At 46.5% G+C, this 20226-nt stretch overlaps 1 protein-coding gene across 1 annotated transcript in view; it reads right to left on the bottom strand.

The window, feature by feature from the left end:
* Positions 1-1356: 1356 nt before the first annotated feature.
* FBXW4 (F-box and WD repeat domain containing 4) overlaps positions 1357-20226 on the bottom strand; it is a 65809-nt gene continuing 46939 nt past the window's right edge. The window contains exons 6-9 of the mRNA XM_064144537.1: positions 16838-16903; positions 2219-2359; positions 1929-2070; positions 1357-1686 (exon numbers count right to left, since the gene is read on the bottom strand). Coding sequence (XP_064000607.1) covers positions 1570-1686; positions 1929-2070; positions 2219-2359; positions 16838-16903 — 466 coding nt within the window. The 3' untranslated portion in view covers positions 1357-1569. The remainder of the gene's footprint in view (positions 1687-1928; positions 2071-2218; positions 2360-16837; positions 16904-20226) is intronic.

Below are 20226 nucleotides of genomic sequence, written 5' to 3' on the forward strand. Positions count from 1 at the left end.
TACAAGGAAAACAAGTGGCACCATGGTCACTACAAGAGAGAGGACAGCAAGCAGGAATGAGTGGCAGAAGAGGAACAGGCACAGATCAGGAACTGTGATAGGAAGTTGCACTGGAAAGACCCTTCTGGGAGTGTGATCCTGCAGCAAAGCCATGCTTTTAGGTTACTCTGCACCCTGAGCTGCTGTCTCACATCTGCTGGAAACAGAGGGCTACATTCAAAAAAGTGAGAAGCTGGTTAATTCCACTCCCTCTCTGCTCAGACTGAGACTCCTGTAAACATCTTCTTCTAATTTTTGTGCATCACAAGGTAGAAGGAGTCTCTAAAGAGCAGAAATTATCTACTGAGTTCTAACAAAGCACCATGCCAGGTTCTTCACCCTAGAAGTGCTCCATTTGTGAGACAAAACCTCTCTCTTACCTATCCGGGACACTGAAACTCACAGCCAAGTTTGGTTCAGGCACCTCCTTCCCCACAGAGGACCAGACCCCAGACACTACTACATTCACCCACAGTACACTGATCTACAGACTTCCACATTCATCCAGACATGCTGAGAACTTATTCTACAGCCTAGCTTGGGTTCAGAAGGCTGATGCAAAAAGGAGCAGAGCTCACTTAGTTGTGCCTATGGGATCAAGGCCTTGGGGTTGCACTAGTCCAGTTTTCAGCTTCATTACACAGGCAGACAGTGAGCTGCAGATCTTACTTTTTGAATTATTGTTTGGAAAAGTGACTTGAGATCCAAGATCCCAGGAGCTGCCTTCAATGGAGCAGTGCCACAGACTCCAGCTAGAGAAAGAGAGATCTATTAGACGTGTAGACAGTATCTGAAAACAGGGCCAACCTCATCCCCCAGTCATGCCTCTGCTACCAGTGGGCAACATCACTGCCACTTTGGAACTTGAAACAAAAACATACAGTCTCTCTTTTTTTTCCCTTTAGAGTTTTATTTAGCAAAATGCAATTGTTTCAGCCCTGCCAAGTGCACAGCCTGACCTGATGGCCAGCTTGGGGAGGCAAACACTGTAAACAGGGCTGGCTCTGCTTTTAAGCTCAGTTCTTGCTCTCAGCTGTGAAGAACACCAGCAATTGTCAGGAGAGCAAGCGTGGGTGAAAGGTGGGCCCCACTCAAGGTACCTCTCAGCAAATCAGTCCACCCCACACACAGCCTAGGCTTGCCTCACGTGGCTCAGAGCTTGACTGATCTCAACCTGTCCAGCAGACATAGCTGACAGGGCATCATGGCTTACCTTGCCCTGAAAACACTGTGTCCACAACAACAAGAGAAAAAAAAGAAAAGAAAAAAGGGATGAAAGAAAAGTTATTAAACCAAACCTGACTTGCACAAAATAAAAAAAGGTAAAGACAATTGGACTTTATTTCTACCAACAGGCAGATGAGGCTGAGGAAATTAGGTCCTTTGTGCACTCTTCGTTGTAGCTTTCTGGCAGGCAAAATAATCCTTTGGAAACCTTGGGGACCATTCTCACCTCTCCTGCCCTCCAATTCCCTGAGCCAAGTGTCAACTCTTTCGAGCTGGGGTGACCAGAAGTAGCTGTGGTGTCCTTCATGGGGCTGTGAAGTCCAGGGCATGCAGGGCTGATGCCAGGGCAACATACAGATGGGTGGTACTGAAACGGAGGCAGTACACGGGGCTGCTGGTGGGTGAAGACAGGTAAAAGCTCTGCAAGAAAACAGGAGAATTGCCTTTCAAAAAGGTCAGCCCAAAGACCCCAACTGGTGTTAGAGACCCAATGGCCAAGATGCCTGAGCAAAGCAGGCTTTTCCCTATATACAGGTTCCCCATGCTGGGCTCACCGCAAAGGCAGCCTAGCATCCCCTCTCTCTTCTGAAGGGACACAGGCACCGTGCTGGCAGAGCACGACTCAAAGGCTCTGCTGCTGCCTGGCTGCAGCCAGCCCTCACCTGCAGGCAGCGAGTCTGCCGCTTATCCCAGAGGCGCACCACGCCGTAGTAGGCCGAGCCGCTGGCAATCATGTGGTTGTTGTCGCTCTGTAGGCAGTACAGGGCACTGTCGTGGGGCTCTTCCCACTCCTGCACGCACTTCCTGCAAGGGCAACACAACCCAGAGAGGGGCTGAGCTTCCGCTCCTCCACCACTGAGGCCCAGTTTGCCTGCACCTGAGCCCCCAGACACCACACTGGGAAAGCCCAGGAGCCTCACATGAGATGCAGGTGTCAGCAGGGTAGGCTCACCTGGTGCTGGCCCGTATGTCCCAGTAGCGAATGTAGGTGTCATGCCCACAAGAAAGGAGAAGGGAAGGTGTTTCATAGAAGACATCAAGGACTCCAGCTCCACAGTGGAAGTCAGTGCCTAAACAGGTCAACAGCTGACCACTGCAAGGAAACACAATAGCAGAAGAGTTATTCAGAGCAAAGCACCCTTCCAATTCAGCTAGCCAGAGCAAAGACAGTGTCACAGAAGTCTCCTAGACCTCATTTCTGTGATTTAACAGAATGTAAAAGGCTGTAGTTTTCCTCTCTCTGCCCCAGCCACTAACTGTCATGGAGGGTGACCAGTGCGAGTCAAAGCTGTGAGAGTAAGAGCCAAGGAATAGGTACAGCTGCCCCCAATGGGATTGTTTTCCTTGGGAGAAGTACTCTGAATAATGGGGCTCTGCTTCCAAGTATGACAATTCTCAATTTAGTCAAACTCCAGGTGATCTGCAACAGCCACTTACTTGGTCAGGTCCATCTCATTCCATGCTCTGTCCTTCAAATACCAGGGTATTTCCCTGTACCTTTGACACACAGCTCAGACTGACAGGCAACTCATTCTCTCTTGACCCAGTCTGACATGGCTGCTCTCCTCAAACCCCTCCAGTTACGCTGCACAGTGCAAACAGCATATCTAGGGCTGAATGTGACAGATCAAGGGCAACCACTCCAGGGCTGTCTGAGGACAATTTTCCAAAGGTTAGCTGCTTCTTTTGTTTGTTTGTTTGTGACTCCCTCCTCCTTTGAGTCCTTGCTTGCTCTGAAAGAGCAAAAGCAAGATCTCCATGAAACTCTAAGCCAGATGCTTTGTGGCTCTATCATTCTGTGACTTGTTCATACCCAGAACCAGCAGCTCACTATGTGGATAGTGCCTGGTGAGCACCTACCCTACCAAACTGAAAGAGCAAGCTTGAGCCCCTTCCCCAGGCCACATGAAACTGCATCAGGCATAGGGCACAGCCCATCTCCCGTATCACTACACCTGCCTCAACCACCAGCAATACCCAGCCATGGCAGACTCTTGGGGTATGATAATCTGCCCAGGTTCTTGAAATGGCCACCTATTGCAAACTCTCCTTTTTTCTCTCTTCCTCACACCCTCTAAATCAGAAATGCTGGGCACAATAAACCTTGAAACACCTGCTTTTCAAATCCTGCTGCACAGCCACCCCTCTCCAACAGGCTCTTGGTTCTCAGGACAATGAAGCAGTCCTGAAAGCCGATAGCACGGATCCCACAGTGGGGTCACTCCCAGCATCTCCCCCCATTATTTTGTTACATTCTGCTCCTTGATCCAGCATCACACAGTTCTGAGGCACATCGCCAAATGCCTTAATTCTGTCTGTAATCTGGGCTAAAGCCCTCGTCGGGGGGATAAAGACCACACAAAAGGAGAAATAGAGTCCCAGGAGATGTTAAAACAAGTAAACACCTTTGTGTCAGGAGAGAGAAATCGCTGATAAAGCAGATTAGCGCCTCGAGCCCTGGTGTCCCCGGATCAGAAGGCGAGCCCTGGCCGATCTTTGCAGCCAGCACGCTTCTATGATCACAGAGCTGGCGGCATGCTGGGGCCAGCCTGTTTCCCCACAGTCACTCTCCAAAGAGCAGATTATGTAGAATAACAATTTCTTTGTAGCTGTGTAATTCCCTCCATGACCGTGGCTGTGGGCAGCTACATTGGCCCTTGATGCCAGGCCCCTAGCAACCATTTAGAGAGGCCAACCAGCCCTAGCGATGGCCCCCCCTTGCAAACCTCTCGGACAAGCTTTAACATCAAGTGCATGAATTAATCCCCCCCAACATGAATCCAGGGGTGCTGGCTTATTGGACTTTGTGTTTCTCTAGGCAAGGGATCGAGAGGATTCCAGGCTTCAGCCCTTTGCAATCTTCTCACAATACATTAACCCTTGGAAGGTTACTTGCAAACCAACCCAGCAGCAACTCTGCACCTGTGTGCAGGTTGAGAGGTTGAAGCACTCAGAGTCTGAGCACTGGGAACAAGAGCTGTGGGGTCCAGCTGAAGCAGATGAGTCTTCAGCTTCCCCACAGAGTGAGATATGGATGGCCATCTCTGAACTCTGGCAATCCCCTGCCCTTCTCAGCACATAGATCACTTCATCTGCTGTTCTACACAGCCAGCAGAACAGACAGGCATGCACACAACTCCTATTAAGGGTTCCATAAAAACTCCATCCTGTGAGTTTTGTGTGGCTCAGACTAGCAAGACACACAACAGAGGAATGAGGAGGAATGAGCTGCTCTGCCAAATAAGAAGTCTTGGACTACCTGTGAGATGCATAAGAGGTCAGACTGCTCAAACTGCAGAGCCCTCTGTTAGTTGCCCAGACAGAAGCAGGGAGGTACTCCCAGCAGATGAGCCATCTCAGTGAGCTCTGGGCAGCACCACCAGCTTGAAGCCCTCTCCCCATTTCCACACCCTACTGCTTTTTGTTTCACCGGGTAGCCCCTGGGGACTGGTGCTCTGAGCACATGTCACTTCAAAGGAGGAAACTAGGACAAGCATCTGCACATGGGCCATGCAGACCAGTAGCACACCTGGTGATATCTCCTGCTAGCTGGCTGAATCCTCTTGGTGTTATTCTCCTCCACCATTTTTCCTGCTAAAACACCTTCAATATGTAAAGGACTATGTGAGCTCAGTGAGAAACACTGTGCGGAGGAAAGGCAGCAGGATGCAAAAGCACACCCAGGGATCTTTTACTCTGGGATCAGCCCTCTTCATCCTCTCAGGTGACTGAAGTGGGTTGCAGCAGATCTCACAATCTCCCACCCATCACATCCAGAGCAAGCCTGACCACACTAAAGCTTCTCTTCCATGTCTCAGATCAGACCTCAGTCTGCAGTGCTGTAAGACAGCAGAAATTTTTAATGGCAGCTTGGGTCAAAGGGACCAGGACAGGAGAAACCAGAGAGTCTGAATTCCTGCTTTCAGAGCTTTCTGTGTAGCACTGAATACCACTACCCAGGTGCCTTGCTGCCAGTGTTTCTCCATGCTTTCACACCTCAGTGCAATGGTATCCAAGCAGCCCAGCAGTCACAGTTGTCTTCATCCCTCCACTTCCTAACCTAAGCAACAACAAAAATTAAAAAACCTCAAACAAACAACAACAAAAAAGCTTTTATCTCTAGGCAGGAAAAGAGCACAGATACTTGCAAGTTATGAAGCAAAATAAACCTTGCTTTGCTGGTTTGTTAATCAGTTCAGTTCTCCTGCCTCAGAAACAGGTCAGCCAAAGCATCTTCTGAGTACGAGGTCCAGCCCCTGCATACAGCAGCAGTCCTCCAGCAGTTGCAGAATCACACGTTAGTTGCTACAGCAAAGCTCATACAATCTCACACCAGGGGAAAATCAGCCTGTTGTAGGCACACAAACCAAAATATCCAAGCCTTCTGGCACAGAAGATGCAGAACATGATGAACGCTTCCCCCATTTTTTCAGCAGATTAAGGTGTCTCTGGATCAGCTACCACCCTGCCAGGCTAGCTCCACATCCTCGCAGCGTACACAGCCACGCTGAGTCCATGCTGTCTGCAACCACAACACTCTCAGCCTTGAGATCAACACAAATTGTGTGTCCACAAGTTGGTCAGTTTTCATTATTTCAAATACTCCCTACCAACAAATCCCCAGTCTCCAACAGCTTCTACGTTCTAGGGAGCAAAATCCACAGCTAATTCTTAATAACCCATTAAAGGATCAAGATAACCCATCAACGGGCAACAGAAAAGCAGCAGATAGAAATCCATCAGTGATGTGCTGGTCTAACAACTTGAATGGGCAGACAATACCTACTCAATGAGAAATTTGAAAGAGGTATGATAGCTAAGAAACCTTGTTTCTCATCAGCTTGCAGAGATCATCAGCACCAGCTAAATGGAGCAAGGAATAGCCTTCTCCTTTCATTCGTGGGCCCTTTTTCACCCTCTGCACACCTTCCGAAAACCAGGTAGCTGATCCTCAGTGCTTCAGAGGCCAGTGTGCCCTGTCCTTGTTATGTGCCACTGTGGCTGTTCGAGCTAGATTTCTATCTCAGACAACAACAACCAAAAAAGAACAGAGAAACTTGGAAGTGAAAGAGCACTGAAGTCTGAGTGGAGAGGTGAACATTCCACAGACAGGCCATAAAATGGCAACAATGGATAGGTTAATATCCTTTCATTGGAGCATCAAAAGCTTTAGGTCTGGAAGCGCAGCTTGTACCTCACTTTTGCTTCACCTGCTGCTATCTTCCCCTGATGCTGTTTTGGCTGCTGCTTGCTGCTTCACTGCCAACTGACCCCATCCCCATCTTCTCTAAGATTACTATATTCTGTAATAGTTTATTCTGTCTATACTGATATATTTAGCTTAAACCACAGAAAAATACTATTTCATTCTTCTGACTTTTCTACATTCTGAGTTGTAGCAAACTTACTCTCTTTGGGGTACGTTTATAAGTTACTGGGGAAGTGATCCACTGTAATGCATCATAGCCACAAAGATTACTCAGCAAGTGACTGCAAAGCCCAAGCATGGAAGATGCACACCACCTTCCCACCATACCCTAGCCCTTCAGCAGTAGCAGGCAGGGGCTGTTTCACTGCCAGGCCTTCTTCAGACAAGCCAGGTAGTGCAGATGGAGGGAGTTTTGTTCTGTTTTCTGTACTCAACAACCCGAGCCAATAGTTCCAGAGTTTTGTCCCAGCACTGGGTGGCACTGACAGAGACAGCTCTGAGAACTGGTTCCTGTAAAGTCCAAGTTTCCTGTAAATGCCAATCAAGAACCAGAGCTCCCTGCTTCAGCACCTTAATGACAAATCACTCAGGCCAATGCAGCACCTACAGACACACAGGTAAGCCCCCAATACTGATCTGGAAACCATAGATATTCCTAGCTTCTCCGACTTTCTCTTAAGCATCCAGACAGACTAAAATCATATTGCCAGTAATCTGGTACCAGCCCACAAGGAACAGAGCCAGAGCAAATGCAGCAGCCCATTTTGTCCCCAGCACAGGAATGCCAGGTTAACACCACACTCAGGACTCTTTGCTGATAGGACAAGATGTTTAAACAAGTCCCTGTGCCTGGGAAACTATCGAATGGATAAGCCATAAATGAAAGGCATTACAGAGAATCCTTTGATTCACCTCCACCAATTCCCATACTCTTCAGAAAACAAGACTTAAAAAACCCTACTTTTTAAGCTATTTGTTTGGGATTTCTGTTTTTCACCCTTTCCAAGAGGGAAATATAGCCATAAGCACTGCTACCATGATACCTTCAGAAAACAAGAACCTTCTAGCCTGAAAGCAAAGTGAACTAGCAAGGAATGGCAGAAAGAAGCTGGTTTAAGTTGATTTTTCTTTTCACTGCAGCACTGTGAAGACAAACTAAGATAAATCATGGCAAAGCCCACGTGGTTAGTTTCCAGATAATGCATGAGATGCTGCTGTTACCAAGTTAAAGCCATGTACAGCCTCCCAAGCCACAGTGAATATTTGTGTAACTGTCCAGCTCAAAATTTCCATGGACTCCAGCTACCAGTGAAGTCTCAAAAGAAATCTGTGCATCCTTCCTGGTACCCTGCTCATTTGTTTTCTGGTCTTGGTCAGTTGTTTCTAATACACAAGAACTAGACTCCAAAAGCTGGGATGAAACAATGAACACTTCCCTCCCCTCCCCCCCCCCAATTTCTGGTGACCTATATTCAGTAGAAATTATATTATACAAATATGCAAATTCTAGGAAACTGCTGAATTCAGAACATCTGCTGAAAACAGATGTGCAAAACTGAGGACATATTTGCTCTGGAAACCTCATCTGCAAACTGTGATCATCCATCAAAGAGAAGGCGCCATTGCATGTAAGCAGGTAACTACTTAGAAACTAAGCAGAGCTCTAAACCAGTATCTTAATTCCAATAACTACTTAAATCAAGCCAGGTGGGAAGCATATACTTTAAAAAAGTGGAAAGAGCACTGTTCAGTTCAAAACACTGGGGTATTTGAATTGAGTATCACACAGCGCAAGGAAAGGAAATCCATCTGAAAACAATAATCCAGAGCGTGGCATTTGCACAACTTCTGTCATCCAATTTGGAGAACACACCAAATCCAAAGAGAAGAGCTGAGCTGTCATCTTTTCCAGGTGCTTTGCAACAGCAGCTGAGGCACCCAGGAGACACAACAGCTTATGCTAAGAAGGGAAAGACTTGGTCAAACAACATCAGTAATATCCATAGGGAGAAGCACAGGTCCACAACAAAGTTATTCTTCTGAGTTATTCTCCCCAGAGGCAACCCTTGTATTTAATTAAGGCTACTAATTCCTGCAGTGAGATGGGAGACTGGCTTGGAGAACTGATTGAGCACCTTCATGTGAAATGGCTCAGAGATGCTGTTATGACTGATTTTCAGGAGAAATGCCTCTTTCAGCTTCCTCAATGCAGCTGAAGGGGCTTGAGGCAGTAGGGGGGAATGACACCAACGACGGTTTAAGATTGTGTTGCGGGGGGAGACACAGAAGAGGGAGTTCTGCCTCCTTTTCTTCTGCTTTCTCTGAATTGGCCCACACACGCTTTAAATGGTCCAATAAAAAGATACAATTTCTTTACCTTTCCAGCTCTGGGACCCTGTGAGTTTTTGTTGTTCGGGTTCCCGTAAGGTTAAGTTCAGAGGATAAACTGACACACTGGGCTATGGGAAAAAGCCAGTTTCTTCAAATAAAGCCACAACAGTGCAAAAGAGACCCTGCTGGGGCTTTTATTTGGGAAAACAAACAGAAATGGCACCAAGCCCTTCTGCTTTACGAACCAATTTAACTATAAACCCAATGTTCTCTCTCTCGGGGGTGCAGAGGGGAGAGAGACAGGACGTGACAATAGTCCAAAACCTTGGGGCAACACAGAAAAGAAGATAGGACAAAAAAGGTTGTCTGTCCCCTTTTCTTTCTTGTCCATGGCTCCTTTTCTTAGCACACGTGTGTTCTTGCAAAAACGATTAGATTGCAATTTGTATAACATGGTGACCCCCAAATTCAGACATTTAACCCCTTTTCTCTGCAAAGAATGCCAAGAATGTCTTCTCTGTCTTTCTTTCCAACAGGAGGAGTAGGGGGGAATTCTCTCAAACTGTGATTTCTTGGGGGAAGAGAAAAAGAAGGAGGCGAGGAAAAGAAGCAGGGAATTCTCAAAGCCTCTCGCCTTTCGCCCCACTTGTGTGGGAACAGGCGGCTGTATTGCTCCCTTTCTGGACAGAGCTCTGCAGGTCTCCTTTAGTGGGCAGACAAAAAAATGGAGAGTCCAAATCAAAACAAAGCCATCTGTTTAAATGAGCCACAGCTAGCCAGTGGCAGAGGGGGTTCCTCATTCACTCCTTCCTATTCTTCTCTCCTGCCTCTGTTGATTCTCTCTCAACCCAGGGAAAAATAAAGATTGCTTTTGCTTTGGCTCAGAGGGATGAAACTGATTGATGCGCTTGGAGTGTCCAGCCCCTACTCACGCTCTCCAATTGTTCAGGGTCTTGTAAAGTTGTCATAAATACGCCTGAGCAGGAGTGCAAAGGCCACAGCATGCCCTGGACATGCACGTATTTGAGGGGCAGGAGCTGGCCTTCTACTCATCTGTAGTGAGACAGGCCCAAACTGCCATGGAGAGGAAAGGATTTAAGATAAATATCTAGATGTTCTTCCTCTTACAAGAGCTCCACTTTTAGGTTAAGATGCACCAGAGCCCTCCTCACAAAAGGAAGCTGGAAGAGTGCAGATTATATGAGGTGGTTCAGAAATATGATGTTAAAAAATCCCACAGAAATCAGTATCACAGTATCATCAGGGTTGGAAGAGACCTCACAGATCATCAAGTCCAACCCTTTACCACAGAGCTAAAGAACCACATGGCCCCAAAAGGTTTTAAGAATACATGTGTACCACAGGCAACACACTACACAGGCAAGACTGAAGCTATCCAACACAGCCAAGAGACAGAGCTCTAAACACAACAAAGTCTGCTAAAAGGAACAGTCAACCAAGAGACAGGCACTTAAAAGGCTCCCTGCAGCAGCAAGGTTTCTCTAGCACTACCTCAAGTAGTTGACCATAGACGTAGTGTCCAGCCTCCAACAACTCCCAAGATCTCAAGAACAAGGGAATGAAATCCTGCAGTTCAGAGCTGCAGGACTGGAGTAGGAAATCTCATATGTACAAGTGACTAATTCATGCCTGAAATAGGAGACCTCTTTATATGTAGTCTTGCTGCTCATGTCACAGCTGGGACTGACAGCTCCATGAAGATGTATCTGCTTTGCTCTTTGCTTAGATCTACATCCACCTCCCTATTTTTTCTGCCTTACTGCAGACAGAATGATTCCCAAGGACAAAATCAGAAATCCAAAGACAGTTGTTGTGCCAAAATAATTTAACATGGATCAACAAAAGGTCACCTGAAGACAGGAATTCCCCTACAACAGACTTCAACTCTTCATCAACCATTTTGAATTTCAGGAAGAAAGCATGGTGTTTGTGTTTCTGATTAACCAAAGGATAAATGGGGATACCTCAAACTAATCATTTGAAGGAGCAACCAAAGCCATCTGTAGACAGGATCGGGAAACAGCACAGGAAAACACCAAGCAGGAGAACCTCGGGAAAAGGGAATGAGCAGTGATCTGACAAAGAGCAACCATCCATAGATCACTCCACTGCATGAATGGTGGCAGTAGAAGGCATGTTTGCATTCACTTACCTGATGTAAGTGCATCCCAGAAAGCTGTTTAGCTCACTGTTGGGCAAGTTTTGGATTGTTTACTGGAATTTAAAACTGCACTCAGCCAGGACAGAGATGCTGAGAAAGAAACCCAAGCCTGAAAGGAGCAAGGAGTCTCTTTCCCACAAAGCCTGGAGATAATTTCTTCAGAAAAAGATGATACTTGGCATGATGAATCTACAGAAAATCAAGGCATTCTGCATCTACAGAATGGTATTATGATTATTTTGCCTATCAAATCCTGTGCAACTTAATCAGTGCCATGATAATACTTGCTATCATTTGTCTCTCCTGTTACCAGAGATACCCACTCACTTCTTTGCAACTGGATAAATTCAGTTTAAATGCCTCTGTGACTCTTAGGAGACTACTCACTTTTTGAAGTCAGTTACCTTTCATTTTATCTAGCAGCTCCAGTTCTGAATCCACCTGCTGCCTTCACTGAACAAACTCCTTTTGTTATTAAATTAGAGGGTCTCAAACTTGTTTAAACCTTGGATTTCAAAGCTATGGAGAAAATGGTCTTCTACAGAACTTATCATAGTATCATAAGGGTTGGAAGAGACCTCACAGATCATCAAGTCCAACCCTTTACCACAGAGTGCCACGTCCAACCTTGCCTTGAACAGCCCCAGGGACGGCGACTCCACCACCTCCCCGGGCAGCCCATTCCAGTGTCCAATGACTCTCTCAGTGAAGAACTTTCTCCTCACCTCCAGCCTAAATTTCCCCTGGTGCAGCCTGAGGCTGTGTCCTCTCATTCTGGTGCTGGCCACCTGAGAGAAAAGAGCAACCTCCTCCTGGCCACAGCCACCCCTCAGGTAGCTGTAGACAGCAATAAGGTCACCCCTGAGCCTCCTCTTCTCCAGGCTAAACAATCCCAGCTCCCTCAGCCTCCCCTCATAGGGCTTGTGCTCAAGGCCTCTTACCAGCCTCGTCGCCCTTCTCTGGACACGCTCAAGCATCTCCATGTCCCTCCTAAACTGGGGGGCCCAGAACTGAACACAGTACTCAAGGGGTGGTCTTGTTTCAGAACACAACACTAAGAAGACTACTTGTGCATCATAGGCCAATCTTCTATGTTAAAAGCTTTTATTGAAAACATTTAACCACTTTTATAACTGAAAACTAGCATTGCAGATTCTAATTTCATTTAACTACTTCCCCACTGAAAAAAAAAAAAAATACAAGCATGACAGAAGGCCAAGAAGGACTGGAATAAAACAGGAAAGCATCACTAGTGATCAGCTAACCAGGGTGTTCAGTGTTATACAAGGCAACTGTCAAATTACACTTAAGAACAGCACAAGGAGACCAAGTTTTAAAACTTTTCGTCTTTGTCGACAACTGTTCATGTTCACTCACTCAATGTCTCCAAAGAGCAACCAAAGTGGATGCAGATCAAGATACATCAAAATCTGAAAGACAGCAAATAATTCTTGCCCAACTCAGTGAAGAGACAGATGTAACTCAGCAAGGGTCCCATGGAAGCATGTACCAGAGAGACCAAGCAGCAGCAAGTTATCAAGCCTCATGCCAGCTCCTTATCATGGTAACACTCACATTGGTTCTTGGAGAGAAGAAGCACAATGCAATAGCACTAGAGGCAAACATGGATTAGTAACCTCCTCAGTAGCTGCCTGGCCAACCTGTAAGACTCCTCCCCACCCTGTTGCTGAAGGCACCAGTCGCACACCTGAATCTCCCTTCTCCTCCACTCACCAGCTACTGCCATGAACCCTCTACCTCCAGTCTCCTCAAAATTTATAGCCAAAGGCACCTGCCTTAAACACCTGAAGAACAGGAGAGGGGGCAACAGTCAAGAGACAACTCTGTATCTTCCCTTTCCATGCACTCTACATTTTTCCCCCCCATCTCTTTGAAAAAGGTGGCAGAGATAAATGGAGAACAAAGAAACAAGAAAAAGCTGCAGCTTTGGCCGACACCCTGCCTATTACTTAAGGGGGAAGGAACTCTTCCGAAAGAGGAGGAAAAGAAAAAAAATGTGCTCAGACACAATGGCTCAAAAGGCCAGGCAGCAAACCGGGCCACTTTGTACTGCTAACAAGGGAAACCTAATTACAGGAAGAGGGCAAAGAGGGACAGATAAAAGGGATACAAAATTTCAACATCTGTTGCCATAAAGGGATAAGAAGTGGGGAAACGCAAAGTGTCAGCTTGGTGTCAGTGACAGCGTAAAGCCACTTTCAAAGGGCTCGGGAGAGGGAGAAAAACCCAACAAGAAATTAGAGGGTTCTTAAACAAAAAGAACACTCTGCCAAAAATGCTTTCAAAAGGGGGGAGGAGATGGACAAAGACTGGATGTTTAAAATGTAGAGGAGCTGGGGTGGCTTTCAGGGCACAGCTAACTTTGGCTCAGTTTTCACAACAGCTCTCATGCCCTGCATTTGTCATGTTGTGTCACAGGAAAAGAGAACGAAGTACTTGTGCATTCAAAGTGTTCACAGTATGAGGACTACCATGCCAGACAACACAGTGGTCCATTTCAAGGTCTAGGCTTGGCAGAATAGCTCCAAAAACTGCTGCAAAGCGAACTCTGGAGTATCCTACCTATGAAGAAATATCCTTTGTAGTCCACCAACCTAGGCTAGGGAGCAACAGTTCTCTGTAGGCAAACGATTAATGTTACATGCTGGCCTTGGCTTTGTTTCCAGTGGTGTGTCACCCTCCTTCCCCAAGGAGTTTAAACTCCAACAGAGCCAGAATATGGGGACAGACATACAGACAGATCTGAAGATTTTTTTTTTCCTCTTGCTTGCCATTAACTGGCTGTTCAGATGAACCCCACATTAGCACTTGTAGTGACATATGAAGGACTCAGCAGGGAAAAGCGAAAGGGAGAAGAGGTCCCTGGCTTGCAAGTCAGGTAGCTGCCACCATATGCTTTACTAGCAGAGAGAGGCAAGGGGACTTGCAAGAAGTCATCAAGGCCTGATACTTGATGCAAGGGTACAGGTTGGTATCCAGTAGCCCACACAGCTAATCATTTTCACTTCCTGTGCAGACCTCTAATCACCAAAGTTACTCACAGCTGCCCTCAATCCACACACCTTGATCCTGAGTGGCAACATCCCCAGCAACTTCCCCACATCTAAAAGCAATCAGATGGCACAGTGTAGCACCTGTGATATGAGATATGTCCTCCATAGGTGCAGCTAGCTAGCTTCAAAAGCGTAAGGGAAAAGAAGAAAACCCCTCCTCATTAAAGGAGAAAGGGCCAGGTGTAGCAGCAGCTGGAATTCCAGCCATCAGAGACAGTGTCTTGGCATTACGCGGTCATTCCCCTGCTTTAGACTCCCCTTGACAATTGCTTGTTGCTGCCTGTTGTGGCTTTGATCCGACACCATCATTTCAGTGGAGTTAGAAATGAAAGACAGTTGTGGGGGTGGGATGCAGCAAGAGGCGTTTCCTTTCCTCATGAAAAAAAAATCTCTCCTTGCCATCCAACACAACCAAGCCCTTTTCAAAGCCCAGAACATACTTCCAGGTGAAGACATTATGTTCTTACTCGTGGAAGGGGTGAGAATGGCAGCTCCAGGGTCAGGGAACAGCAAAGGTCATAAATACAAACACATACCAGGACCAACAGCTACAAGCACCAGCCAAAGACTTATCTGGCCTGGAACTAAGACGATCAGTACACAAAAGGTTATTTAAGCTTTAAATCCTTTTGTTACGTGTTCCAGCTCTCAGCTGTTGGGGAAAGAGACCACCTACTCCAAGGGAAGAGAATGCCACAGAAACGGTTGCAAAGTTACACCCCCACGTAGTAAAATCCCAGGTCACTCAACTGACCAGTCTTGGATAGTACTAAACATCTAAGTGGACAAAAGAATCCTGTGGTTTTAAAGAACACATCTGAAGCATCGCTCTATTCTACCTCTTTTTTGACAAGAGCTTTGCCCAAACTCTGCTCTTACGGATAGCATCCTTAGGTTCACCCTTTGCAGGTCAGACTCTGGCCCTTGTGCCCACAAAGAAGAGATAAGCTGAAAACTCAGGGGGCCTGTCTCTCCCTTCCAGATGTTAGCAGGGAACACTGGGCACAGAAGGAGCTTTTCAGTCCTGAGTAGCTTTAAGATGGTTTTGGCAACCACTGGAGCCTTTGAAAATCAATCCAGAACTCTGCTGGGCTGAAAAAAACAAACAGTTTATGGAGAAGTCAAGAGCTGGAAGGACAGCCCTGCACTCCCTCACTATGAACAATCACATCAAGCTTCATTTGCTGGTTTCTTGGCTGTGCTCCCTACTCAGTCTCCTGCCTTGCACGTGCTGACAAGACTCCCAGTTCACACACAGGCCCCCAGAGAGGAAAAGACCCACTGGCATGGTGCATTCCAGCTGTGACAGGTGAAGAGGGAAGAATAAGTTTGACACTCCAGCCACTGCATCAGAGGCCCAGTGGCCTAGGTTGCCTTGGCTTTTTTATTTGCCTGTCACTCAGGCTTTGACATTATTGAAAGATCAAACTCCGTTGTGCCTGTTCATTACCTTAATCCCATTTTCTACACAGCTTTATTATCTCTTCAAGCTTCCTTGGGAAAGGCTGTCAGAGAGGCTGGGATGGGGGGGAGAGGGTTGCCTATCTCCTCACTCCTATTAGGTACCTCTGTTCAAGGACAGCCCTTGTGATTCTGTGACTTGATGGGCAGGAGTATCACAGCACAATCTGCATCCTTCTGCGGCACTCCAAAGGCACTACTGGACTAGATCACTGAAAAACATTCACCACAGCTAAATGTACTGGCACCACCTTTTGTGGGATGCAACATTTGAAAAGTCTTTATTTTCATTATGTCAGAGAAAAACAACTAGGTTTATATTTGCTGGTAATGCAGTTGACTCAATTTAAACTACCTGAACTACAGATTAGAAGGCAGCCAGCCTCAGGTTAACTCTATATCCACACCAATCATTCTCTACCTCCTTGACCCAAATACAGCTCTGCTGAGACACCTCAGGCCCTTTCTGCCATTCCACTCCCTTCTCTCCCCTCCCAGAGCCCACCAGCTCATCCCAATCCTGACAGCACTCCCTTGATAATCTGCGCTGTGCCACTCCTACCTAGGGCATACCAGTCCTCAAAAGCTGAGCTTCTGTTCAATAATCCTGCCAAATATTTGCTATCTGTCCATCACTACACAAAGACCCCCAGGCTGAGAGTTTCAAATTTGTCAGCAGTTGAGTCTCACATCAGGATATGAGACCAACATTTTCCTAGGTGCTAAGGTCAGCACCTTCACTGAACAGGAACTACTCAACAGCCCCAAACCAGAGGCCACAGCAATTAACCTCCTCAATGCCTATTAAGACAGAGAGAAGACAAGAAGCCTAAGTCACTTCCGTAGATAACTTGTTGCCACTCCTCACCTCCCAGAGCTACCAGAAACACCAGTCAGGACAAAATGAGTGCAGAGTCTATGTTTGCCTCTGGCTTCTGAGCACCACAGACTAGTGAGTGAATGGGAGGATGCAGACCACCTTCCTCGTCCCTCTTTCTCAGGCTGAAGTATCAACTGAGACAGATGAAAAGGAAGGTTCAATGGGCACGTTCTGACTGTACAGAAACCACGATGGTTGCGCCATCAGCTAGAAAAGATGGGAAGAAAAGTCAAGTTGCTCCCTACTGAACCAGAACTCCCCCAACACACCTTTCCACATGTTTGCTCCATCCCCTCTGTCCCACATCTCATGTTTAAACATCCCTTGCCTACACAGACTAGAAGCATGATTTTACAAGACCATCAGTATAGGATTCTTCATTGTTAATCACGTCTCCTGTCAAGTCCCTTCCTGTAACCTGAAAGCTTACTCACCTCTCAAGGTCCCAGATTCTCAGAGGTGAGGGGTGTCCACAGCAGGCTGTCCCAGTCACAAATGAGCTGTTGAAAAAAAAAACAGCAAATATCAAAACCACTAATTCTCATCTTCCAAAGAAATAGTGCATGAGCAAGATAGAGAAAACAGGCTACATGACAGACTCTGAATTCTGGTTCAAGACTATTTCAGCATATTCCATTGCAGTTCACCAGGGGCATGCAGCAGCAAATGGAGAAGTGCTCTACAGCTCTCCAGCAGCTGAGTTTCCCCAATTTATCAGGTCACAACTGCAAAGGATTTATTTGCACACATGAAGAGATTACCTAAGCCTATACCAGCTGTAAATTACAACAACATTTTCAGAACAGTGAGCACAGTACTTGGCACACTTCGTACAAACTCAGCTCTGTAAGCTGCAGAAAGACCCTATGGAAAATTCCCTCTAACTTCCCAATTCATGGCTCACTACTTCTGTTTGCTGCCAACTTCTGAGCAAAATCATGAACTGGCTGCAGCATCACAGGCCTAACAAATCACAGAAGAGACGTCTCCAGTCCAGTCTGCTTAAAGCAAGGCCAATTTCAAGCTGGATCAGGTTGCCCTTCCCAGTGCTCAAGCAGTCTCTGCAAGAAGCAGCACAGCAATCCTGCAGCAATATTTGGCTCAGTTCACACTCCAAAGCAAAGTTCATTCCAAGGTGCTCTTTGGCAACGCTATGTCTCTGCTGCACCTGCTAGCTTCAGAGGTTGTCTGACAGCCACTGGCCTCCAACTAGCTGATAAGACAGGAAAAAAATCCTTAAAACATGAAGGAGCAGGAACACCAGTGTTGTGGGTGTCCACACCATACTGCTTCTTCTGTGCCAACTTCCTATCCTCAGTCCAAATAAGAAAAAGCAGCTCACAGAAAGATTTCTAAGTAAGCTATAAATGACCTTGCACAAAACCACATTTATTGCAGCTACCAAGAATAAAATGCCAAAACTATGTTTAAGTCATTGCAACAAGGATAGCACAAGTGCAGGAAACTGAGCCTTCTTTAAATAAAAGCCAGCCCTATGCTTTGCCTAAACATCTTTTGCAGCATGACATGCGGCTGGCAGCTGAAAGAAGAAAGCAAAACAAGGGAACAATATCATGTCTGTAAAAATAGCAGTTTTCAAACATTCCTTTGATCCTCTACAACACTCTTCCTTTCAAAGTCAGAAGGCCTCCATGCCTCTACTGCATCAGGAAGGGATTCCTGCAGTGTCCTTGACTTTTGGGAAAAGCACTACCAGTGGTGTTGCAAGGCACCAAGCAGGAAAGTGGTACACATGCTCAGCTCAATCAAAGCCAGAGAAGAGCCGTGTAGAAGCAGGGCCAGAACTCAGAACTCCTCCTCGCTGTGTTTTAGCTGAGTAATTGAGGAAAAGCTACAGCTACAAAGCTTCTTTCTTTCTTTTTTTTTTAAACATTACCAGGAGGTGTCCACAAGTTCAGCAACCCCTAGATGCCACTTAAGGTTAGACAAGACCTGCAGCACCAGAGCTATTTCAAAGTCTCTCCAACCAGACAGTCTTACATGCAAAATTCCAGGTTCACTGGCAGTGCATATGTTGTTGCCTCTATGTACCGGTCACAAAGGGCTCCCTACACAGATGCTGCAGAGTGCACCCACTTTTCTTGAGGTGCTTCAATGTGTCCAGAGAAGGGCAACACAGATGGTGAGGGGGATGGAACACAAGCCCTATGAAGCATCTCAGGGTGTTCAGCCTGGAGAAGAGAAGGCCCAGGGGAGACCTTATCACCCTCTACAATCACCTGAAAGGAGGTTGTAGCCAGGTGGGGGTTGGTTTCTTCTCCCAGGCAGCCAGGGACAGAACAAGAGGACACAGTCTCAAACTGTGCCAGGCCGGCTCGATGTTAGGAAGAAATTCTTCACAGAAAGAGTGATTGGCATCGGAATGGGCTGCCCGGGGAGGTGGTGGAGTCACTGTCCCTGGAGGTGTTTAAAAGGAGACTAGATGAGGCACTTAGCGCCATGGTTTAGTTAGTTAGAAGGTGTTAGATTGGAGTTGATGATCTAAAAGGTCTTTTCCAACCTGGTTGATTCTGTGATTCCTCATGAAAGTTCCTTACCAAAGTCTAGCAAAAGGTAATTCCTGTTACTGTGCAGCAGTCAAGAGGACCAACTGAAAAACTCTGCATTATTTCATACATGGGAGCGGAGCTTCTGGTCAATGCCTGACTGTGTTTTAACATAGTGCAGGATGAGGGGGAACATCTGCCTTTTGCCAATATCTCCTATCTCAGAGGAAAATATGCAAAAGACACCCACTCTGAGAGCTCACTGGTCAAACCCTACGTCTGGAAAGCAGCACTTTGGTGAGGGAGTCCTTCAGCTACCATGCTAGGTGTTGGGTTCTGTCCCTCCCTTCCCAAACATAATCCATTAATAACTACCAAAGCCAATTACCGTGGTTAGAAACATAATAGCAGTCAGGGAGTCAGTCAAGCAGGCAATTGGGTGCTTAAGATTTTTCTTTTGGGGGACAAACTGACTGTCCCAGTAGAGAACACACTCACACGGGAGACAGCTCCCTTTGTGCAAAAGGTATGCACAAGGCTTTGATGGCTGCCACAGGTCTAAATTAGCATGGAGGCATACCATCAGGGAGAAAAAGGTGGGAGGAACAGCAAGGTCTAATCCCCACTCATGCTGTCAGTTCTGGACTTCAGTCTTCCCTCTTTAGCCCTTACTCCCCTACCCCCAGCCCAAAAAAAAATTCAAAAAAACAACCCAAACTCAAATCCACCTATGCATTAGATGAAGAGATTTCTCTCCAGCATTGCACAAAGGCCTCAGGGCCACAAAAAAAGTCTCTTCTAGGTAAAGCTGATTCCACTCAGTCAACAGGAATTTTGTCTCATACCTCAGCAGGATCAGGTTTGCATGCCTTATCTTTTAGCAGGTTGGAGCCCATTAGCAAGCAAAGATAAGACTTCTCTCAGAAGAGTGGGGACAAGAAACTGTGCCAGTGAGAAACTGTTAAAGGCTGGGAGCAACTAACCTGGACGGCTGGATTTTCAGGAATAATACAGGACCCCTCTTCACCTTGAGTCTGGTCTGCAGACAAACACTTTCAATCCCCCAGGCCTCTAAGAACTGGGAACCTTGCAGAAGTGCCAGTTTCACTTCAAGTGAAAAGGCAACACAAGTCAGCTGTGGTAGGTCTAAAACAAAATGCAAATTATCGCTAAACTTGTAAAGCTTGGCTCCCAAGCTTCCAAAATACTGTTCATCAGAACTGCAGCTTTCTACCAGGACTGATTCTTTCAGTTTACCCTCATTGAGAATATCTTAAGAGGTACAAAGCACACACCAAAACCCCTGGCCCAGAGAA

This window comes from Pogoniulus pusillus, chromosome 6 (assembly GCF_015220805.1).
Source record: "Pogoniulus pusillus isolate bPogPus1 chromosome 6, bPogPus1.pri, whole genome shotgun sequence".
Classification (NCBI taxonomy): domain Eukaryota; kingdom Metazoa; phylum Chordata; class Aves; order Piciformes; family Lybiidae; genus Pogoniulus; species Pogoniulus pusillus.